This window comes from Fusarium phalaenopsidis (assembly GCF_050370095.1).
Source record: "Fusarium phalaenopsidis strain FUZ10S chromosome Unknown contig_32298, whole genome shotgun sequence".
NCBI classification, from domain to species: domain Eukaryota; kingdom Fungi; phylum Ascomycota; class Sordariomycetes; order Hypocreales; family Nectriaceae; genus Fusarium; species Fusarium phalaenopsidis.
Genome location: NW_028145407.1, coordinates 1,861,428 through 1,884,925, shown reverse-complemented (window position 1 = coordinate 1,884,925; position 23,498 = coordinate 1,861,428). Strand labels below are relative to the sequence as shown.

General features: G+C 52.6%; 6 protein-coding genes across 6 annotated transcripts; 5 read left to right on the top strand and 1 right to left on the bottom strand.

The window, feature by feature from the left end:
* Window positions 1-275: 275 nt before the first annotated feature.
* On the top strand, window positions 276-2,683 carry LRP88_07141 (kinase-like domain-containing protein; the record flags this gene model as incomplete). The annotated part of the gene is made up of 2 exons (XM_083243676.1): window positions 276-440; window positions 500-2,683. 2 exons carry the CDS (start codon window positions 276-278, stop codon window positions 2,681-2,683), a joined length of 2,349 nt encoding a protein of 782 aa, XP_083100900.1.
* A 2,084-nt stretch (window positions 2,684-4,767) lies between these two features.
* Window positions 4,768-6,885, top strand: LRP88_07140 (Hsp70 family protein; the record flags this gene model as incomplete). The annotated part of the gene is made up of 5 exons (XM_083243675.1): window positions 4,768-4,973; window positions 5,028-5,627; window positions 5,675-5,875; window positions 5,973-6,501; window positions 6,553-6,885. 5 exons carry the CDS (start codon window positions 4,768-4,770, stop codon window positions 6,883-6,885), a joined length of 1,869 nt encoding a protein of 622 aa, XP_083100899.1.
* Window positions 6,886-10,616: 3,731 nt separating this feature from the next.
* On the top strand, window positions 10,617-11,099 carry LRP88_07139 (uncharacterized protein; the record flags this gene model as incomplete). The annotated part of the gene is made up of 1 exon (XM_083243674.1): window positions 10,617-11,099. One exon carries the CDS (start codon window positions 10,617-10,619, stop codon window positions 11,097-11,099), a length of 483 nt encoding a protein of 160 aa, XP_083100898.1.
* Window positions 11,100-12,397: 1,298 nt separating this feature from the next.
* Window positions 12,398-13,935, bottom strand: LRP88_07138 (mitochondrial branched-chain alpha-ketoacid dehydrogenase kinase-domain-containing protein; the record flags this gene model as incomplete). Its single annotated transcript, XM_083243673.1, has 4 exons — window positions 12,398-12,461; window positions 12,554-13,458; window positions 13,596-13,744; window positions 13,821-13,935. The coding sequence occupies 4 exons, from the start codon at window positions 13,933-13,935 to the stop codon at window positions 12,398-12,400; spliced, it is 1,233 nt and encodes a 410-aa protein (XP_083100897.1).
* Window positions 13,936-16,601: 2,666 nt separating this feature from the next.
* LRP88_07137 (uncharacterized protein) lies at window positions 16,602-17,888 on the top strand (the record flags this gene model as incomplete). The annotated part of the gene is made up of 3 exons (XM_083243672.1): window positions 16,602-17,486; window positions 17,538-17,617; window positions 17,669-17,888. The coding sequence occupies 3 exons, from the start codon at window positions 16,602-16,604 to the stop codon at window positions 17,886-17,888; spliced, it is 1,185 nt and encodes a 394-aa protein (XP_083100896.1).
* A 785-nt stretch (window positions 17,889-18,673) lies between these two features.
* Window positions 18,674-21,216, top strand: LRP88_07136 (uncharacterized protein; the record flags this gene model as incomplete). The annotated part of the gene is made up of 13 exons (XM_083243671.1): window positions 18,674-18,698; window positions 18,756-18,788; window positions 18,855-18,904; window positions 19,095-19,135; window positions 19,189-19,216; window positions 19,273-19,301; window positions 19,357-19,382; window positions 19,439-19,561; window positions 19,617-19,624; window positions 19,708-19,880; window positions 19,994-20,012; window positions 20,064-20,792; window positions 20,842-21,216. The coding sequence occupies 13 exons, from the start codon at window positions 18,674-18,676 to the stop codon at window positions 21,214-21,216; spliced, it is 1,659 nt and encodes a 552-aa protein (XP_083100895.1).
* Window positions 21,217-23,498: the final 2,282 nt, after the last annotated feature.

The window sequence follows — 23,498 nt, the reverse complement described above, 5'->3', positions numbered from 1 at the left end:
ACGACTGCATTCGCTTGCACGCACGCCCTCAGCTCGCACGCTCGTCGTCATTCTAATCACACTTGGTCAACCTGAATGCTCCGGTAAATCGGTCTTTTGCTCTTTGATAGAGCCTGTCTATCGCTTCAGGCCTGGATTAGGTATTGTCTACCGCTGCTGGTCAATGTCGGGAGTCCTTGGAGCCAATCCCTAACGCCGTTCCCCAGGATCTCAGCTCTCACTCGCGTGTCACACAACATCTCGAGGTGGACTGTATCTTGATCACAGCCGACAAAATGACTGTCACAAACGACCTGACTCATCGGAGTCCTTCGGGCCACCAGCTCGCCCTCGAGGACCGATTTGAAGTTCTGAAGGAGATTGGCGATGGTAGCTTTGGTAGCGTCGTTCTTGGAAGGGTCCGGACAGCGGGTGCCAACGTTGCCCGCCGAGGGACTGTGGTAAGTTTCACTCGATGCGCGCCCTGCGTTGTGTGACAGCACCCGTAACAGTCGTTTAGGTTGCCATCAAGACTATGAAGAAGACCTTCGAGTCAATAACGCCCTGTCTGGAGCTCCGCGAGGTCGTCTTTCTCCGCACCCTGCCTCAACATCCTCACCTCGTCCCCGCCCTCGACATCTTCCTGGACCCCTACAGCAAGAAGCTGCACATCTGCATGGAGTACATGGAGGGTAACCTCTACCAGCTGATGAAGGCCCGCGACCACAAGTGCCTCGACAACGCCAGTGTCAAGAGCATCCTCTTCCAGATTATGCAGGGCCTCGAGCATATCCACTCCCACCACTTTTTCCACCGCGACATCAAGCCCGAAAACATCCTCGTCTCCACTTCCTCCCACAGTGAATCCAGCAACTCCTTCCGACGATATTCAGCTCTCGTGACGCCTCCCTCCACGCCTCCCACCTACACCGTCAAGATCGCCGACTTTGGTCTCGCTAGAGAGACACACTCGAAGCTTCCCTACACCACCTACGTTTCCACAAGATGGTACCGAGCCCCCGAGGTTCTCCTGCGAGCGGGAGAGTACTCTGCTCCCGTGGACATTTGGGCCGTTGGCGCCATGGCTGTTGAGATTGCCACTCTCAAGCCGCTGTTCCCCGGTGGAAACGAGGTCGACCAGGTATGGAGGGTATGCGAGATCATGGGCAGCCCTGGCAACTGGTACAACAAGTCGGGCGCCCGTGTTGGTGGTGGTGATTGGCGTGAGGGTACCAGACTCGCCGGCAAGCTGGGTTTCTCGTTCCCTAAGATGGCCCCTCATGCCATGGATACCATCCTCCAAACACCTCAGTGGCCCACCGCTCTGAGCCAGTTCGTCACCTGGTGTCTGATGTGGGATCCCAAGAACCGCCCGACTTCCTCTCAAGCTCTGGCTCACGAATACTTCCTCGACGCCGTCGATCCCATGCGCCCCAAGTCCTCCGCCTCTAGAATCCTCGGACGCAAGCAGTCTGACCTTGGCCGTAGCAGCAAGGACTCGTCTACTACTCCCACCTCCACAAAGCAATCTTGGTTCCGCAAGTCGCTCATCGGTCGCTCCGAGAGCTCCGACCTGGCCACCGTGCAAGCCCAGGTCAAGGATGCGTCTGCTCCTCGACCTGCTCCAGTACATACCTCATCGACTACCGAAGTGCCTTCAAACGCTAAGCCACGCCCAGCGGCCGGAAAGAGAACTACTTGGACCAACGGCCCCTCGAACGTCGCTCCCATGCCCATCCTACCCACGATCAGGCCCATCTCGCCGGTCCCCGATGCTGTAACTGCCCGAGCCAACAACGGTTACAACGACTCGTACGCTAATGGACATGGCCAGGGGAAGACCAAGAAACTTGGCCGGCAGCTCTCTGTCGCTTCGAGCACGAACAACTACACCGAGATGCACCGACAGCAAGCAGAGCGCGCCCTCAATGGAAATTCGGGCCTTGCGTCGCCACCCAGTGGTCAAAAAGAAAGCTTCTTTTCACACCTTAGAAAGCGTGCCAGACGCTTCTCAGGTCGACACCAAACACCCGTTTCCCCTTCATACGATGATCTGGAAGCTCAAGCTGGATGCGGCCCTTGGGCTAGCAACCGGTCGTCCATGGTTATTGACCAAACACAGCAGCAGGCTCCCATTCCCAAGTCAGAGGTCTATGAGTCCCTGGATAAAGCCCTGCGGGATGTCCAGAACAATCTCGACTCGCGTCCACCTGTACCGCCCGCCCATCAGCTATCGCCTACGAGCAACCTCAAGCGGCATCACTCGCTACCTCACCACCAAGCTAGGTCAGTCGACAACCTGATTGGTGCTGCCCGAGGTGGTCCTATCTCGAGCCGAACACGACGAGCACAGGCGACGCATGGTGTTCATCAGTATGAAGCCCCTGACGAGGAGGAGGAACTGTTGGACGAGGCCCTTACCTCTACCCAACGTGCGATGAAGCGCATGGAGCAGAACTCGAGCAAGCCTCTCCGCCAGTCGGCTAGCAACCTGGGTCTCATGAACCCATATCCAACCCCTTCGCCCTCGGCCAGTGGCAACCAAGTCCTCTTCGGTGATGGCAACGAGGCCGTCACTCCGAGGCCACTTGATCTACACAAGAAGTCTGAGGGCCAGTACAAGTGGCCAACGCCCCCTTATGAGGAGAGCGAGTGGGCGGCTTCAGCGGCGGCTAGCATCTGGGCAGCTGGCAACCGTTTCTAAGTTATAAGACGCGGGACACAACGCGGTACGATTACGTCCAGTGGTGTGGCAAAAGTTCTTTGGTATCGATCGACTCGCATGGTCACGGTGTTTGGTGTTGGGCAAGATACGCAACTCTCTCGTTTTGATCTTTTTCATCGTTACGTGGGCGGTCCTTTTTGATTTTTGGGCATCTGGCTTGACTATACACACTTTATTCCCCCTTTCGATTCAGCAGGCTCGACGTTTCACCAAATACCCGGCCGGATTTTGCGCCGCCTTCTGCATATTACTTATTACTTCTTCTCTATCCCTCCCTTTTCCTGAAACATTTTGCTCTTGTTCATTTCATCCACCTTTGAGTATCAAATACCCCTTATAGACCGACACAGGCGAGCTCCGCCGCAATCTGCTTGAAGCAATACCGCATATCACTGGACCAATTTCTTTCCTTTGTCAACTACCTACCTATTATATAAGAGGGGGGATCGGAGTACGAGGTGCTTGGGCTGCATATGAACGGCCATTTTCTTTGTCACATGTTGGGATATCTCATCTCTTGAGCGCACAAAAAGGGTCAAACAGGACGCCTCCAGGGAGACAGGAAGGGAGTGAAGGAGGGGAGGATCAGTCCAACGTTTGCTTATTGAAGAATGTTGTAAAAAAAAAAGTCAGCGATCATTTCATTACGCATCTTTTCTGTTTCTCCAGCGCATTCGGGAGACTGCCAACCGAACCGAGTACCTAGATGGGAGTTTTGATACCTTGGCCATGAAGCCGGCCTCAGACCAGTTTGCACTTTACGACGCGTATATAATTAGGTAGTTGATGCCCCAAGAGGGGAGGCTGGTGCCTCGATGGACGGATGGAGTGGTGGCGGGATTAATCAATGGAGATGAACTATGACTTTTGTTGCTACTGTGACGTGCAATGGCTGTCTTATTTGGTGTTGTCTTTGGTAATGAATACGTGACTGTGCAAGGTTTGGTGGCGGCGACGCCGTGGAAAGGATGTTTTACCGAGTGTCTCGAGGTGGAGAGAGCGGTTGAATGTTGAAGAATGCATTGGCGGCGTCTCGAGGCCTCTTCTCCCTTGTCGAGTGGGGGATGAGGTGACGAAAATAAAGTCACATTTGTGCTGAGCGGGGGAGGCAAAGAAGAGAAATGAAGGTTGATGGGAGATGAAGTGGCTTGATGATGGATATGAGATGAGGGCGTATGTCTTGGGAGAGGAGTGAGGGTAGGTTTGGTGGTTGTGCGGCCTTGTGCAAGGTTGAATATTTTTATGAAGAGGGCGATTCTATTCAAGATGAGTGAGACACAATAGTTCTACTTTTGGAATATGAAGAACAATGAGGGTCTAGGCTGCCATTATCGAGACGTTTACGAGAGCTGGGATCTATAAACGGAGTCGCAGACGTGCGTCACTAGCTTGACGGGATTCAGGTTCAGCCTAGAGTTGGGACCTCGATGCGACGTCAATGGCGAGGTTGAGGTCGAGGTTGGGGTTAGGGGCGTCACGTGTTGACCAAGGGAATAAGATGGATCGCGACGCTTACCTTAGGCAGCACCATTCGCATCCTGGTAAGCGGAGCTGAAACGACGACGAGAGCCAACTTTTGACCGACAAGGACGACGACGACTCACGGTCTTGGGGTGTATGTTAAAAACGTGTCATCTTTGTTGATGGGCTTCTATTTTCTGCGGGCTTTTCACACCTCTCTTTTCTCTGAAGAAGCCGTGACGATTGGGGTTTCAAGTTTGAGCGGAAAGTGTCAACTGACAAGTGGATGAACGGACCGTCGACTTGAGTGAGACGACGTGGTCCTCTCGACTAAACCTCGCCTCGCTTCATCTTTTCAACAACTCGTCCGACGATACACCTTTTACTACCTGGGGCAAGTCTCGCCACCGCTAGTTCATTTTCACTACTTCACATCCCCGCCACTTGACGTCCAACGGTCAAGTCGCCCGCATCGCATCGCGGGGGAGGGGTTAAAACGTTTGGGCGACAGGAGAAGGATGGTAACGGCGCATGTGAGACCGAGGGCGTGAAAGCAAAACGAAAGCGACAGGCCAGCAGTGTACCATTCATCTGTCGATAAAATGGCCAACATGATGAACCTCAACATGCCGCTGCGCACCACCGCCAGCAGCCGGCGCAACCAGGAGAGCCGAAACTACTTTACCAGCTACACGCCTCCCAGCTCGACAGAGGCCATCAATGGTCCCGTGAGGGAGCCTGTGAGGGAGCAGCCGCCTCTGAGTGACCGGTTGATTGTGGGTGTCGACTTTGGCACCACCTTTTCAGGGTGAGTATCGATATACAGTTGGTAACTGAGTTGTGTCATATTGACTTTTCCTAGTGTCGCAGCTGTCTACACATCTACCCCCGATGATATAGAAATCATCAAGACGTGGCCCGGCGGCAACGGCATCACCTCGGACAAGGTTCCTACGGAGATTGCCTACGACTATCCGCCCAACGCGCCCCAAGGAACCGAGCCCTCGGTGAAATGGGGTTTCCAGTTCAAGCCCGAGGAGTCGCGGCTGCGCTGCATCAAGCTGTTCCTCGACCGCTCCCAGAAGCTGCCCTTTTATGTGAGCCCGCTCGATACGGCGGCGCAGCTCAAGCGGTTCAACAAGAATGTTGTTGATGCTGTGAGCGATTACCTGACCCAGATTTACAAGCATACTATGGATACGCTTACGCGCCGGTACGGCGAGTCGTTTATGGCGTCGACAAAGGTCGAGTTTGTACTGACGTGTCCGGCTGTCTGGAGTGATGCAGCCAAGAACACGACGCTTCAAGCTGCAGAGCGGGCTGGTATGGGTAGCAGGTCTGAAATTCAGATGATTAGTGAACCTGAGGCTGCGGCTGTTTACACGCTCAAGGCGATTCAGCCTAATCATCTGAACGTGGGAGACAACTTCATTGTTTGTGATGCAGGAGGTGGTACCGTCGAGTGAGTCTAACTCATACCCGTCAACTTTCACCCCTAACCTCTTATAGTCTTATCGCCTACAAGATCATGTCCCTCAAGCCGCTCCGAGTTGAAGAATCTGCTGTGGGAACAGGAGGCTTATGTGGAAGTGCTTTCCTAAACTACCGCTTCGAGGAGCATGTCAGGGGCCGGCTTGGACAGACCCGATTTGACGAGATGAAGACCAAGAAGGGCAAGACTTGGCAGATGGGACTCCGCTACTTTGAGGAGTTTGTGAAGCGCAACTTTAACGAGGATGAGCATCAGGAAGTCAACGTCCCGTATGTCTACCTTGACCCCCTGTTTGCGATTGTGCTGACTTTTTAGCTTCCCTGGTCTTCCTGATGATGAAGAGGCTGGCCTAGACTCTGGGTTCTTGGTCATGACCGGAGAGCAGATCAAGGACATCTTTGAGCCGGTGGTGAAAGAAGTATGTGACCTCGTGCAGGGCCAGGTCAGCAACCTCCGATCAAAAGGCGGCATCGTCTCGGGTATCGTGCTGGTAGGAGGCTTTGGCCAGAGCGACTACCTATACCGTCGTCTCAAGTCTCACTTTACGAGTGCCGCACCGCCTCCGTACAGTGAACGGCCGACACACGCCAACGCCAATGCCACGGAAGAGATGGGATCCATCGAGGTTATGCAGCCTGTGTATGCTTGGACGGCGGTAGTGCGAGGTGCTGTGCTGCGAGGGTTGGAGGGTAACATGGTCATCTCGCGCAAGTCGAGAATGCACTACGGAACATCGTACGCGACCGTGTACGATCCGACGAAGCACTCGGTTAGTGAGCGGTACTGGTCGCCGCTGTGGGAGAGGTGGATGGTATCTGATCGGATGCAATGGCACATTGCCAAGGTAAGTCCGCCATATAACGTTGGACAGCCATCATCTGCTAACACGACCCAGGGCGAGGCCTTGTCACCACTTGCCCCCATCGCCTTCCACTACACACGCAACTTCCGCCCTGGTCAGTCCCTCATCGTGACAGACGACCTCATCGCGTGTGACGCAGACGAACCCCCAGCAGCGTACACGCGCGACCTGATCCACGTGTGCACACTCACGACAGACCTCAACGCCGTGCCGCGGAGCATGTTTACGCGTCTGACGACGACAAGAGGTGTCGAGTTTGACAACCTCGACTTCACGCTTGAGATGAAGGTCGAGAGTGCTGGGTTGGGCTTTGAGCTCAAGGCTGATGGAGTGCGGTATGGAAGAGTTGAGGCTGAGTTTCACTGAGTTGGCGTGAGGAGTTTGTGTATAGGCATATAAATGGAGTGTTGAGTTGGTATATGTATGAAATGGGATCAGTTAGAAGAGGATATAAGAGGTGTTTGTCGTTGGGAGTCGAGGCTATTCAAGCATCGGTTTTGCACATGACCCAATAACTGTATTTGTCTACTTGAGTTGCTTGAGCCTGTGAATAGACTTGTTCAGAGCCCTCCTTGAAAGCTTTTTACCCTGACTCTGTCTTTGCGACTCGACTCTCATCGAGGAAGTGGTCCATGTAGTAACCAGGCTTCTGGATCAAGAGGAGGCAGAGAGGGTGATTTATTGGGGGGGGGGGGGGAGAGGGTCAAGTACTTGGGCCGCCCGCTGGTAAGGCAACAGGAAACTTGCGAACTAGACCAGTATCTGAGCCGTTCCCTTGGGTTGGGCTAAAATTGCAGTGCATGGTAGACTAAGTGCATAATGTCTGAGCCGTTCCCTTGGGCTGGGTTAAAATTGCAGTGCATAGGTAGACCAAGTGCATAACAAGGCGACCGCATCAGGAGTAGGAGGCCTCAAAGTGATCTGCAAAAAGTTGCCTTGGCGTAGGCCAACCTGCTGGCTGACTGAGTCGTATCTACCGCATAAAGTTCTTTAGAGAGGGTCAAGATTGCAGTGAAGATGGGTTAAAACCATGTTCCGACGAGGTTTACGTGCTTTGAGGCTTGCCGAGGGGTTACTTAGCTGAGAGCAAAAGAAGAAACTGCTGAAGTACTTCTATAGCAGTGATGTCTTGTCCTCAATGCAAGTACCTCTCAACTGTAGCAGCTAGGAAATCTCTATGTGGAGATGATGGCGATCCTCCATAGTTTTCGGCAGAGCTTAACATGGGGAATTGTCAACTGGACGATATCATGTTTCTTCACAGGTTGATCTGGAATACTATCTACCACGGCGTGGAGGAGGACCATAACGACTCGGTTCCCTGTGTTGAACTTGGCAGCTGTTCGCCTTGTCTACAGGAATGACGTGGTATAGGTGAGAACTCATAAATATGTCTACAGCAGATTGACGCTCTCTCCACCTAGGTTTGCTTCTAGGTGCCATCTGTAATTTGTTCTTCGAAGTGTTTAGATAAGAACCCTCCTGGTCGTGGAGCTGGGAGTCCACAGGCCTAGTACCATGTGTGAGCGTTTCCTCGGGCCAGGTTAAAATTGCAGTGAAAAAGGAAGAACGGTTTCTTGTCAAAGGAGGCGGTAAAATCACCAGACTGAGGCGGCTCTAAGCACCGGGGGCTCTTGGGGAGAATGTGAAAGGATGATGCAAAATATACCAAGCCTCAAATCGTGATATGGAATGGATGGTCTGCCACGGCTTAGAGAAGAGTGGTAAAACCGTCGTTCTGTAGGTATTTCAAACTCGTCATTTGCTATGTCCATGTAGAAACAGTGCGTGCTCAAATGCGTATACCGGACTTAGTTTCTCTCTGCGTGGCTCCTTTGGTTCTGCCATTCTAGGGAAAGACGATTAGATGGCAGCTGAAGAGCCCTGCCGACAAGATGATCAGGAACCTGCCGGCAGGCATCCATGCCAGTGTTCTCTTCCGAGGGGTTAAAACGCAGTGCAGCTGTTGCGACGAGGATGGGAGGGTTTTTTTTTGAGCTTCAGAGTCTCTCGAAGAGAGTTAAAATTGCGGTGAATCGGTGATCGCGGAGCCACAAGCTTGGGTCTAGATGATGCTGGCGCCCATGTCAGGATTTCACAACATATAAAAAGCGACGAGATGGGCGATTATCCCCTGAGTTAAACATTTTGTTTTCCTTAACCTAGAAGTATGCCCTTCACTTGGCTTCCTACTGAGCCTCTATGTTTTTCTTGTCAGTGATTTAATCTTGGATGCGATTCAACAGCTCCAAGAGAGCCCTCTTGACGATAAGCGTAAGCCTGTCAGGAGGTATAGAAGCATTGCCTCGGGCGGCGTTAAAAATGCAGTGAAGGGGCCCTGTTGTCTTGGGAACCAGGGTGAACAGGCTGACATCTATGGGGTACTTCTGGAGGGCTCCTCTGAAAGTGGAATGAGTCTGCGGAGCGTCAGAAGTATAGCGAAGAACTCATAGGTCGGGCTATGACCTCTTTTCATGCAAAGTTGCCTTGCGCTGGCGAACAGTCTGACATCCAGTCAGCCGAGTATCAAAGGCTCTCGGGGCAGGTTAAAATTGCAGTGAAGGCGCTCGCGCTGTCTAAGCCCTGTGCCCACATATGCAAGTGATGGCCACAACAGTGAGCCTATCATGAGGTCCTCCCAACTGAATACCTTCACAGGTTGAGGTAGTGTTGGTTGCACAGAGAAGAGCCTGTAGTAAAGTCGATGTTCCCTGGGCTGAACTCGCCACCTACTCACCTTAGCTCTCTGCCTACGTATCTAGTATCTAGTTCTATTTCCAGTAACTCACTCTGGGAGACAGTTGAAACAAGAGACCTCTTGCAGGCCCATGTAATTGTGAACCTGTGGGCTAATGTATGGGCGTCTCCTTCGGCCGGGTTGAAAATGCAGTGAAGAAATTATATATCGATCAGGTTTTCAGACACACCAAGCCGCATTCCCAGCCCTGGTTGTCTTATGCAACCTTTGGGCAGGCTGACCAATAGTTAAGATAACATCCTTGGAGGTATGGAGGGCTCCTCTGAGCCCCCGAGCGCTCTTGGGGCGGGTTAAAATTGCAGTGAAGGTGATGAACCACTGTCCTATCAATGTAGGGGTTGGAAAGAAACAGGAGACTATTTTCGCGGGGCTGCGACCAAAATCTGTCTCGTTATTTTTTCCGCTAGCAATGCACCTGCACATGCAAGCGATGGCGTCTGACGCGAGCTAGGAATGAGATTCTGCCAACCAGGAGTCTTCAAGATAATTTAGAGTCGGTCTTTTGCCACAGAACGCATAATTGGAGAAGGATGGCAAGGCTACTATTCCCCTGGTTGAGTTCGCTACCTATTCATTCACCATGCCGATATGGGAATGGAAGTTGCGGGCTCATATGAACACGTCCGCACCCAAGTTAACTCTCCATCTTCAGCTTCTTTGTTTCTATTATCAAGAGCTTGTTCTAGACGACGGCTTAACTATATTTGAAGAGGTAGGTCTACTCCAGACATAACGGCGAACCCGCTCAAGTGTGTGGGAGCGTAGTTCTGGGCGTGGTCAAGATTGTAGTGAAGACGATCTTAGAGAACAATGAACATGTGCAAAGGCTGCAGCGAATTGGGTCCCTGTCTACCAACGTGTGCATATAGGTAAGGAAGTCAGCAGCAAGCCCATCATGAGAGGTGTGAGTCGGCTAGAACAACGCGTTCTTTCAAGTTTGATCCGTAGTTAACCCATCCCATGGCTAGATGAACAAAGCCGTTGTTCTCTAGATTAAACCCCTTATGCGCTTTGTTCACATGATGACGATGTGTGCGGAGGATGACCATTGTTGCTCATGAACAAGTCCACCACTCGACTATTTCTCCAAGGGAACTCTTTGTTCCCATTGTGAACGACTTGCACTGGTCGAGGGTTGGATCGAAGTATTAAAAATAGTCTCATCCCCTCGCTCGTCATTCAGAATCATTCCAACCAACATCAATTCACAAACTCCCCTGTTCCAATTGTTCCAATTAAACTGATTCACTCATTACCAGGGTTATATGAGCAACCCCCCAGTTTTAAGAAAAAAGGCGACAGGTGAGTAAGTAATACACTACACAAAAGAACACTCATCATGGCACAGTACCTCTGCTACCAATGGATACACCCCGACCACGACGCCTGGACCTGCGCGGATAGGAAATTTGACGGTCTCAATATGAACGCCAAGGTCAAGTTGCAGATCCCGTGGATCAGGTGGCCCGAGGAAGAAGACGAGGAAGGAAGAGAACACACGATCCACTGGAAGGACATCTACAGTAAGGCCGTTGAAGCCGTGGACCAGTGGGCCTACCTTCTAAGGCAGAAGGTGAGCGGCGAGAACTTTCCCCGGCACGAGATTCTGTCGTGCATGATCCAGATGCACGAGCAGCTTCTCCACACGATATTCACGCTTCGCGAGAAAGACCGGCATCTGAGGTTGTTTTACGGCTTTGCCGCCGATCGTGTAGCCGTGCTCGAGGAGATCCAGCAGTTGGCTCTGAAACAGGTTGTCTTTGTCGTCGGCGGCAGGGCCAGGATCCGGGAATATGGAGGGTATGAAGTGCTGCTAAAGTGAGCGTGCCAAGCTTTTGATAGGATCATGCATCTCTGATAACTCCCTGGCCCCTGGAGGACTGAGGCTGGTTTTGTGAACCGTGTCACTTGGATGGTGACATAGAGCTACGAGTTAGCTCGATTATATATATATGTACACCAATCAACTTGGTGAGCTCCATGCGAGCTTGTCTCTGCGAGATGCCCTAGTGTTTACAAATATATTCTGCCCTTGGTGCTGAGAGCTGATTCTTTGAGATGACAAGAAACACCACAACGTATATGCAAGCACATGCAAAGAAGACTGTACCCCTTGAAATAGATACCATACACATGGAGTCAGATGTTGAAATGTCTTTGCCGGGAGCGAAAACAAGCATTGGGCGCACGCCCTTCTGTATTGTTTCTCTGAAGCCTCGCGACTCTGTTCTTCCACTATACGAGTGAGCCTCACTTTGCTCACTTCAGACCAGACTCTCCGTCGAGTAACCAAAAGACAAGTGCAGTGATATTTCCTACCCATGACCAAGACTCCCGTAGAAGTGTTTTTTGTTCCATGTACATGCATGCATGCTGCTTTGCCAACAATAGAGCCACCCGCAATCATTTCCCCTCCCATCCATTCATGCCTCTTCCATTCCCTTCATTTGCTCTGCATCATACCATGAGCTTCCGCCACCGTAAAAATCCGTCATCGTCCCCCGATATAATGTCATGTAGTTATTTCAATGTTACAGCTCGGGCTCCTTCACTTCCCAAACATGCGCATAACAATGCGCTTGGCCAGGCTGTACAGGGCGTCGAGGCTCGCCGACAGTCCGGCTTGTACACGGATCGGTTCCTCAGGCTGGGTGAACCAAAAGGGCCGTCCATGATCCTGGTTGTATGTATCGTCTTCGCCCGGCTGGAGTTGTCGCTTCCCCCCCCTTTCGAATATCCAGGTGACCTGCGCATTCCGGTTTAGATGGTATTGCCGCGGGCATATCGACGTCGGCGACTGGGGGTGCCTGGGCCGCCTCGTCTTCTTTATAGTAGTAGTTGATAATGTTGATGTTGTTGATATAGCATGTCTTTTTGCTCTCGTCTGTGTTTTGCTCCGGCGCACGGTTCTGCCGCGGGTGACGATGATTCCCTTTTCCAAGAAAAAATCCATTAGACTTCCTGTGGACTCGTATAGTTGCTTCGCGGGGGCGCGTTGACCACCGCCTCGGCGTCGCCCACCTGTTTCCGTTCCGAGACCTCCCGGTTCCGGCTTTGCAGTCGTTTGCGGAGAACCCAAGGGGGAACCTGAAGGTTCTGTGCGCCGGGGGCGTCTAATTGCTATTGGAGGGGCTCGGACGACGAGGACAGGCGGTTCAGGTGGAGGTAGACATCGGTGCCATAACTAGAGAGCGTGTTAATCATGAACTTGGGTCGTCATATGCGGGGGAAGAGTGGAGGTCATGATGGGGCCTCCGAGTTGTATTGCAAACTTACCCTTCCATGCTAATGAGCTTCAGATCTCCGCCAAAGTAGCGCGCGTATAGACGTGAGATGGGTAATCCGTATCCGAATCCAGCCATTGGGGCTTTGAAGTCGCTCTTGTCGAAATCAGGGTCCAGGCTTGGTGTGCGGTCGACAGTGGTGTACATGTAGGTCCAGACGAGAGGAATGGCGCTGCGAGGGATACCGCCACCCTCATCCGAGATCTTGATGGTGATATCCTCCTTGCCCTCGGCCACAATAACCTTTGTCACAGGGAAGGCCTGCTTGTCCATTCCGTGGGTCTCGACGACGGCGCGTAGCGAGTTCTTGAGGGTCTCGAAGAGCATGTGTGACAGGTGACCGGGAACGTACATAAAGTTGAGGCTGGGATTGCAGACGAGCTGGACCTTGGGGGCTTCAAAGAGGCCATAGTGATCTTCGCAGACGAATCGGGCGTTCTCAATGGCTTCTTGGGCGAGGTCCTGGACGTTGGTCTTTGTGCAAATGATTCCGACGTAGGTAGGATCGCGGTGATGGCTCTGGTCCGTTAGGGCGATGTGTTGGCCGATAAGCATACGAATACCGATACGGGACATGTAGAAGCGGTCGAGGAAGGATTGGATGGTGCTATCGATCTGCATTCGCTGGCGACGGCGCTTGTACTCGAGAATGCCCTGGGCCATGGTAGTGACGACGCCATCATGGCGGCGCTTGATGTCGTGGAGAGTCTGGGCGAAACGTTGGTTGTAGAGGTGGAGGTCGGCGGGCCAGTCGCCTGTGTCGTCGACGACGGCGAAGTAACGCCGTGTCACGGCCTTCTTTCCGTTGCCGTTTCCATTGTTCTGGAGACCTCCCCAGCCCGAAGACTCGCCCTCGTCAATTGAGGGATTGGGGGTCGCAGGAGGGAGGCGGAAGGCCTGGCGGCCGAGGGTCTTGCTAGGTTTCATGAGGCGGGTGCGTACATCTTGGGGGAGCTCTGGCCGGGGGAGTTGGGTGATTTCCTGCGGCCGAGTCAGTTTGACGCTTTTTAAGGAATTGGCTCATGAGCGCATACCTCAAAAGACTGGGCGTACCAGTCCTTGACCTTGATCACCGAGGGCATCTCATTGAGACCATCTGGGAGCTCGTCAAGCTCTTGCACACGGTGGGCCAGGCGAATGGGTAGCTCCTCGGCGAGGAATTGGGAAGCTCGGAACAGGGTTCCTGAGAAGATCAAGAGTCAGCGCGCCTGTGAAAGGTCCGGGAGCCCTCAATGGGCTCGAGGCGAGCAGAAACGTACCGACCGAGGGCTTCTCGCCAAACTGCACCATCTGGCGCAAGCTGACACCAGTGGCGGGAAACCTGGCATAGTGACGGATGGTGTCCATCAGACGTTCTGAAGCCTTCCACGACATGATGGGCAGCGGGTTTCTATGTAGGAGAGGCGGGAGAGGCGATAGAGCACGAGGAAGAGAGAGGAATCGGACTCGGAGGCAGGCTCGGACGGACGGAGGGAGAGACCGGGATCCCGCTGCGGAGGGCGTCCGAGAGAGTTGGAGACGAAGGACGAACTCACGGCGTCGTCATTGAAGAAGAGCCCTCTATGTTGAAGCAGAGCAGACGGCGGGCGCGTGTCGTGAGGGAAAGGAATTGGCCTCGGCTGCGGGGGAGAATGGGAGAGTGAGTGAGTCAAGGATTTGGAGGAGGAAGGGTAGGTAGGTATCAATTGAAGGCGGCCCCGCGGTGACTAGACTGAAGGGGTGCGAATAGCGGGAGAAGCCGAGGCAGTCCGGAGGTACGTATTTCTTCGGTCAGCGGCGTGTTCCCTGCTTGTGCCTCTTTAAAGATGGAGAATGAAAAAGAAAATATGGCAGAGATTGGTGTCGCGTGAGACTAGAGGAACAATAGACGCGCACAATGGAAGATCCCGGGAAAAAAAATAGAGTCGAGGTTAGAAGGGGAGCAAGAGCAGGTGGAAGAAGACGGGACTAGTAAAAGCCCAAGGTCAGGTGCGGGAGTGCTCGGTTGATGAGCACCTAATGATGCTTTCGGGGTTTGGGGGGTCCAGCAGCAGGAAGCACACATTGCCGGGGATAGCTACGGGACATGCATTGCTATGACAAGGGGAAAAACGTCATTGAGACTTCCCATCTTAGAGAGGTACCCAGGACCGGCTGCTCCAAAGTGGGATCGAGTATGGGGAAGCCCATCCATTTTTCTCCCTCTGAGGGGGGCACATGATGGAGACGCTTTTACGGGGACGCGGAGCTGTGCCTTTGCTTCCCGGGGTGAAGGATACGGGCCTACGGGACAGTAGAAACTAGATAATTGCTCAAGAGAAGGTTTCTGCAAGCGGTCAATCTCTTACAAAAGTGTCTGTTGAAGGGGCGTGTAGACGTTTTTTTCCTTTTTACGGGGTTGACAATCTGAACCTTTTCCCCGCCGGTCTCCGAGCTCAGATGTCGGGGTACGGTCGACTCACCTCGGGGAAATCTCCGGGGGCCCGGGTCAGGCCATGAAGGCATGAACGGCGCACCACAAATCGACGAGATCTGGCTACAGGCCGTCACGGGGTTTGTTGATTCGGAGGGAGAGTTAGGGCCTGGGCCTTGCTCGCGGGGGAAGAACCGCGACTCGCAGCGGCAAGCTCGGGGCGAGTGGAAGATGTTCTGCGTCGGAGACAAGGGTTGGCGAGAGGTCGAGAACGGAGGCGAGGCGCTGTTGCGAACATGGCGTCCAAGAGACGTGTTGCGTCTGAAGGTTGCTCGTCGTGAGAACGGACTGCCTTATCGGGACATTGAGAATCAATACTTTACTGGACCTGTTTCCATCCTCATTTTTCCTAGAAAGGAAATCCCGCTACTCAGGTGCGTAAATCATGAGATACGCTCAACTATAAACTGCCCATCTATACTCCGGCAATCAAGTTCCCCAGACTCCATCGAGCATCCATCGTTGGAGGCGCCGCCAGGCCCTTTCACAAGCCGTCTCGGTACCCCACACCCCACCTCCAATCAGGCTCAGCTCGGTCACATGCCGACCAACCGCTCTCAGTTTTCCAAGAGCAATGCAAAGGGCATGTTGCCGGGGCAAAGACCAGCTGTTGTCAGAAGCAGATGCGCCGCTGTTGATCCTTTGTCTCTGGTGTTGCTTTCGTCTTTGGCTTTCGAATCAGGTGACTTATCACGCGGGGAAAAATCTCGCTAGGGGTTCGAGAATGAAAAATGAACAGATTGGAAATGAGTGCCCCTCGAATGTTTATCTGTGCTGCAGTAAGGGGGTAATTACGATGGTGCTTTTTCCCATGATGACGAAGATGCATCCATCGGGGTATTTATGTCTCACCACTTCTATTGTCGTCATTGTTACCACTGAAATCCCTATTCACCTCTTCAAAGTCGAGTTTTAGCCACAACCTTACAAGGCCAGGCGCTTGGTGGCCGATACCTGTGTCGCAGCCAAAAATAGGCGAGGCATGACGTATCTCGATTTGATGTTACATGATTGGTCCGGATTAAATATGGGGCTGGCCCCGACCTGCTTAAGCGCAGCCAAACAGATTCTCCTCCTCCACTGACTGCATCAACCCAACCCAAATGACTCGACCCAAAGCCAAAGGGAGAGACTGAGGCCGCACGCGCGACAGAGACGCAGATTTCCCAGGCTTGCTTTGTGGCCTTGAGCTGCTCTATCGACTCATCGTCTTACTTTTGACGCCCTTGCTTCGCTTCTCTCTTTGCGCCCCCTTTCTGGGGCCTCCTGTGGCCCACTGGGCCCTTCATTTAGCAGCCCCCCCGGCCGACCAAGTTTGAGGACCACGCCCAAAGCTACGCCTTTGGTTGGTGGACGTGCTCCAGCCTCCCGCTTCTCCAGGGGAGTCGGTGAGGCTTAGTGCTCTTTTTTTTCTCTCGTTTGTGCGATCCACCCACGGCCACGTCGTTCGTCTCCTTTAGGCGGGTGTCTTGGAAAGGTTCTGGTTCTCAAAAAGGGCTTGTGAGGCTCTGGTGAGCTGTACTGTCAAGCCAGGTCAGGTCTTGCTGCACAAACCGACCGAGTCCCTCTATTTTGTCCACTCGCAACCATGGATCTCGCTGCCATCGACGAGGATCCTGCCGCTGCCATCGCTGCAGCTGAGGCCGCCGCTGCTGCATCAGTCACCGATGAGCAGCTCATCTTCTCGACGCCTGATCGCAAGATGCCCATCTCAAAATCTTCGTCCACCGCGACGACCCCAGCCACCGGGTATTTTTCCTACGGCAACGACTATCGCAGCGACTACCGCCATCGCTATCACGACGACCATGACTCTGTCCCGGATCAGGACCTTCCCGGCATGAGGACGCCCTCATTACTGTCTAGTCCGAGTGTCGCTTCTAGTCTCGGCTTCTCCACTGGACGGTTGAGCCCGCTGAGGAGGGAGCTCTCCGGTTCGAGGCATTCTTCTCATCACGACCAAGAGCCTAATGACGCCTCACCAACTGCCCGACGGGGTGTCCGTCTCAGCCGGAGCAACCGCGACACCCTCGCCCGGCGTCTGAGTCAACTCGCTCATGAGCTCACATCCGGCAACGATGATGTTGATGATGTCGACGTCGACCTCCTCACCGCTCAGTTGGACCACCTGGAAGCATCCACCAGAATGAAGAAGACAGTCTCATTCTCATCTAACCCATCCACCCCCTCACCTCGTCCCACTCCCCGACGGCCCCTGAGCGTCGACATGCGCAGTCCCGGTGACTCCTTGTTCAGCTCTCCGGGTTCATCCATCTTCCGGACCCGCTTCTCCGACTTATCAGCGTCTATCCGGAGGGACCCCGAGCCGGAGCCGGAGCCGGAACCTGACCCTCCACCCAACATGGGTATGACGGTGGCTCAGGCCAAGAAGGTTATCAAGGAAGTGACGCAGCTCAACGAGGAGATGTCTCAGCTCGTTGCCAATCTCAAGGCTCGCCAGGAGGAGTCGGAAGTAAGCTGCAGTTCTTATCTCTTGTCCCACTCGTCCTAACATGTCCTTTAGCATATCCAAGGTCTCCTCATTGAGCGTGCCGAACGTGCCGCCCAACGCATCATCTTTCTTCAAAACCGGGTATCTCATCTGTAAGTATCCCGGACATCTTTCTGCAGGTTCTTCTCTAACACACAACGCAGAGAGCAGGAGCTTCGCGAAAATGACGACGAGCTCCAGCATCTAAGGATTTGTCTCAAGGCAGTTGAGATCCAACTGCCTCCTCACCCGGACAAGGAACTTCAACGATGCCTCTCTTCTTTCAAGCAGGACTATCAAGCTATGAAGCGTAAACGCGTCAACCGCACTAGTATCGCCAGCCTTTCCAGTCTTGGTTCTCCGTACCCTGGTTCGCCAGCATGATGAAGCCCACGCTTTGAAAGGCAGTGGCACGCGCAACGCTATAACGACTTTAACGACACGCATTATTCTACTACATCTCACGCGCCCAGCGACTGTTTACGCTTGCCATGGTTCACTCATGTCCCACGACACCGGCCTCAAGGCCACCCATCTCATTATCCACATGTCATATCACTGTCATGTTTACGCGCTCTGTCTGCGTCCCGCTCCCGAGCACCTCTACTAGCACAAATCACAGATACCCCCTTTCTCAATGCAAGCATTCACATTCACACATTTTTCACCCTTTGCATAGCACCGGTGTAGACGGCATTCAGCAATGTTTTTCCCAAGTCGTGGCACAAAAGTCCAGTACTAATCGAGTGGAGCCTGGCCATAGAAGGTCCTGTTTTTTCCATTGTTTTTACAATAATTTTGGTGTCAGGCATGAAGCAGTAAGGATTGCTTCATTGGTTCATCATAGTAGTGTCCTGTGAAAGGATAAATTAACTGTTTATTCCATCGAGTACCAATGTGAGACCGCTACTAATCAACTGCGCGATGAGCGGATCGGGCATTGCCGAAAGCCAAAGCAGAGCCTCACGGATGACGATTCATGGCATCGAGGGAGAGTCAGAGTCAGAGTCAGAGTTAGATGACCAGTGCATTTTGTGTCTACACACTGTGCGGCCCCACCCGTATCTAATCTGTGCCTCTATGGAGCCTGGCAAGCGTCGAAATTTTTCAACTTTCACGAATGCTTCATCCGTCACCACCAACAAATCACCTTATCCCCGACCGACAAGATGAAGTACGTTCTAGTTTCTGGAGGTATGTGCTGAAGTATTGACCCATCTATCAAAACATCCATATTAACGTCGCTCCTAGGTGTCATCTCCGGCATTGGCAAGGGCATCATTGGTACGAAGTCAAAGCAACACCGTGCCCCTCCTTCACCGTAACTAACTCTTGTTATCTCCCATGCAGCCTCTTCCTCGGGCCTTCTTCTCAAGACCCTGGGCCTCAAGGTCACGGCCGTGAAGATAGATCCTTATTTGAATATTGATGCCGGCGAGTCCCCAACAACTGTAGTTCCCCAGGCAGAGCTATCGGGCTGACTGGGAGTCAAGGCACCATGAGTCCCAAGGAGCACGGTGAATGCTTCGTCCTCAACGTAATGCGCCCTGCTCCAAACTCGGACGCGCAACCTCTTGCTGACTGGGTTAGGACGGTGGTGAGAGTGATCTTGACCTGGGCAACTATGAAAGGTAAAATCGCTATATTCGTGACTGAGAATGCCGTCTGACTTGACTGTATCAAGATACCTGGGCCTTAATCTCACAAAGGAGGTAAGCTCAGATTGCGCCCACGTACTCTTGTATCCTCCTCTAACCCAGACCCGTAGAGCAACATCACCACTGGAAAGATTTACAAGTATGTCTGCGAAAGAATCCCTGGCCTTGAAAGCGCCAAGACTAAACCCTGTCAGCTTCGTGCTATCAGAAGAGCGAAAAGGTATACCGGCCCAGAAGGACTTGCAGCCATCGCGAAAGCTGACAAGTTTTGTAAAGGCACCTATCTCGGAAAGACCGTCCAGGTCGTGCCTCATGTCGTAAACGCTATCCAAGACTCCATCGAGCGTGTTGCCAGAATCCCCGTTGACGACTCGGGAGATGAGCCTGATGTGTGTATCGGTATGTTTTGCACCACAGGCTATAGATGAAGCGCCCTTTGCTGACCATGTCCAAGTTGAGCTGGTATGTAACCACGAGCCCAGGCGGAGTCCTATGCTCTAGGACGCTTCACCCTCTTGTGCTACTTGAAACTTACCGTCCATCAGGGAGGTACCGTCGGTGATATCGAGAGCATGCCCTTCGTTGAGGCGTTGACCCAGTTCCGTCAACGAGCTGGCAAGGGCAACTTTGTCAACATCCACGTTTCCTACGTCCCCGTCATCCACGGAGAGGAGAAGACCAAGCCTACGCAGCACTCTATTCGTGGAGCCCGTCAAGCGTGAGTTTGCACCATTGTTTTGTGATGAGTGTTTCTAGGTCTGAGTTTGCAAACTCGCCCTAGCAACTCAAACTCACTACATGTTTGAACCAATTTGCTAACCAGTGCTCCAGGGGTCTTTTGCCAGACTTGGTTCGTATTTGAGGATTACACTATTTCCGGAATAGCAACTAACCTAGGTAGATTGCGTGCCGATGTGAACGACCTCCCCATGAGGCTACAGTTGCCAAGATTGCCAGCAGCTGCCACGTCGATATGGAGCAGGTTATTGCCGTGCGGGATATGGAGACCGTTTACCAAGTTCCTCATCTCCTCATGACTGAGGGCCTGCTCCAGCAGCTAAAGACGGGCCTGCAGCTGGACAAGCTGACTATCCCCCCTGCCCTCGTTGAGAAGGGTGCTCAGCTTTGGGAGGTGTGGCAGAAGACGGTCAACCCCCGACAGCACGTCGACCGGGTTGAGATTGCTCTGGTTGGCAAGTACGTCGAGACGCACGACACTTACCTCTCGGTCACCAAGGCTCTGGAGCACTCTGCCATGCGATGCCAGAAGGCTCTCCACATCAAGTGGGTGGACTCGGAGCACCTGGAGGAGTCGACGCAGGACGCCGACCCCACAAAGTACCACAAGGCCTGGCACGAGGTCTGCACCGCCGACGGCATCCTGATCCCCGGAGGTTTCGGTTCCCGTGCCACCGAGGGCATGATCAAGGCGGCGAGCTGGGCTCGCACGAGAAAGATCCCCATGCTGGGTATCTGCCTGGGTATGCAGGTTGCCGTCATCGAGGCGGCGCGCAAGCTCTGCAACCTCAAGGACGCTGCGTCGGAGGAGTTTACCGCCAACGCTGAACACCCCGTCATCATCTTCATGCCCGAGGGCAGCAAGACCGAGAAGGGTGGCACCATGAGACTTGTAAGGATGTCTCTTGTTTGTAACTAACACCTGCTGACTTGATATATAGGGATCTCGAGCCACTCACTTCCAGCCCGGCAGCGAATGGAGCAAGCTCCGAGCTCTGTACGGCAACGCAGACGTTGTCCACGAGCGTCACCGACACCGCTACGAGGTGAACCCCGACTACGTCGAGCAGCTCGAGGGCGCAGGCCTGCACTTCATCGGCAAGGACGACACGGGCAACCGCATGGAAGTCGTCGAGCTCAAGGACCACCCCTGGTTCGTGGGCGTCCAGTACCACCCGGAGTATCAGAGCAAGGTCCTCAAGGCTTCTCCCCCCGTCCTCGGTTTCGTCGCCGCCAGCTCCGGATGCCTCGAGCAGATCACCAAGGAGATTCTCCTGGAGTACCAGAACGGCGTCGGTGAGGGAGTGCAGTTTTAAAACTAGACTTTTTTGATTCCCGGAGGATTGACTTTTTCGGCGTTTACAGATTGTCACAGGATGAAAGGGGCTAGATGAGAGCATACAAGGGGGGAAGAAAAATGTATTAGAAATGACCCTTTTTGTTTTAATAGGCTGAGGTTTTTGTGCTCTTGAGGTGAAAGGTGGTGATTAAACCCACCTGGTTAGACAAAGCTATAGATGGCTGGGCACTGAACCTCTCGCGAATTTTTCGCGATGATGAATATATCATGTATCAATTGAATCGGATAGACTTGCTGGGATGTCTGCTCAACTTGACTGGGGTTCCAACAAGCTTGCATTTTACCTATTGCTGCCTTGGGCCGGGTTAAAATTGCAGTGAAGATACTGGACCAAGTTGTCTTGTTCCAAGCGCAGTTCTTCAGCCGGATGTGAGGTCATACTGAAACGGAGTTGCTAATCAAAGGGATACTGAGTCGTCGATTCAGGCGTATGTTCTCATGCAAGTGAAGCTGCTGCTATGAATATCATCCAGCACCCAGTCACCGGGGCTTTCCTTGGTGAATTCCCATCAGTGTTTCTTCATGTCTTCATCGAACAACAATTCAAGAGTAGGAGAAAAGAGGCTCACATTTTGCCTTGTACTGCCACTGCCTCGGGCGGGGTTAAAATTGCAGTGAAAAAAGTGACCGGATCAACCCGGTCGTATTTGTATGTGAAGCTCCGTCTCCGGCCGGACGTCAGACAGATCATGCCGAAACGGCGGCACAAACTCAGAGGTGTCATTGACTGGAGTAATACGGAGGCGCCAGCCCAAAGGAGTGTTCTCGATGGTGCAAGTAAAGTTGATGTTATCATGTCTCATAAAGGTCATTCAGCTTGTCCTTGGAGAACTCATCATTCTTCATGTGTTCATATTACAGCAATCTCAGAGCAGATCGGAACTCTTACAGAGTTCTTTCTGATCATTTGTACGATACTTACATACTGCCTAGGACATAGGCCGTGAACGTTCACCAGCTGGTGTGTCAATTCTACTCCCCGGCTTTTCCAACATTCCCACGAACAGCCCCCCTCCTCAAGACTACTTTGATCCACAAGGCTCGCTGATATTCAACGAGGCGAAATTCGGTCTTAGCTTGTTCTCACACCTCGGGCTCTTGCAATCCGATAAGAATCAGGCATTGTCCTGCCGCAACTACCCTTGACCATAGCGGAGAGCGCCCCTATCCTTCCACCCTTACACTCAGCAGTGTCGCAAGGTGGGCGAAGTCTCAATAGAAAAGGCAGTCTGGTCCCATGATACGAAGCATATCCCTTATGGAAGCCCAATTCTTGGGATCGGCTGTTGGTGTTGGTGGGATACACTCGCCACCCGAGAAAGTGGTGTTGTGTCGTGTTCATCCGCTTCAACTTACACGTTGTCACCTCTTGATCGTCTTGACCTTTTTCATCTACAAAAACAGTAGAGCACACATTAATTACATCACCCACCAAACATGACTGGCTAAAACAACATGCTATCGATTAAAGTCTGGTCCCTGTCATGCAGCGGCTACATCCGCGCGATGCCAACGACGTGGTCAGCTTCACCTTGACCCTAAAACGCCATGCAGATGTCCATCATGGGTGCACCAGGCAGGTGATTAGGGCCAAGGATGAGGGTATGATCATGAAGGGTTACGATCATCGGCTGGGTGGCAGGGTTTCAAGAGTGTTGCAGAGGAGGGTGACGGAAAACCTGATTTGACAAGGTGGTGATAAATTGGATGCCTGTTGACAGCACCCGCCTGTAATTGATGGTGTACAGGATGTATTGATTCCCAAATACCTTAATTTAGCAAACTGGTGACGGCCTCAGTAGAATTTTTGATGAAAATGCGACTGTCAAGATGATGATGCCTGTTTGTGAGATGCTGTTGCTGTATCAACACAAGTCAACATTGACAACAGTGACTCAATACGATGCATCAACCCATGAATCTTACCCCTGACACAACATCGGGCGCATCACAGTTTGACTCACCATAAGACCACGTGTTTGTAAAACGTTTCCAAAGGAACATGTGTATGTGTATGTGTGCGTGTCAAACGTACAACGAAACTTGTATTTCATGACTATGAGCCTCCCCCCAAAACCCCGTAATGTGCAATCTCATGATTGATCTAGAATATTGCCCCAGTAAACAAAAGAAAATCGTTGAATGTCGTCAATCTCGTAATGTATAAAAGTAATAACCCAAAGGTCAAACTAAAAAGTCGATATGGTGTAAAAATATTAGGAAAGAAAATAGAGATCC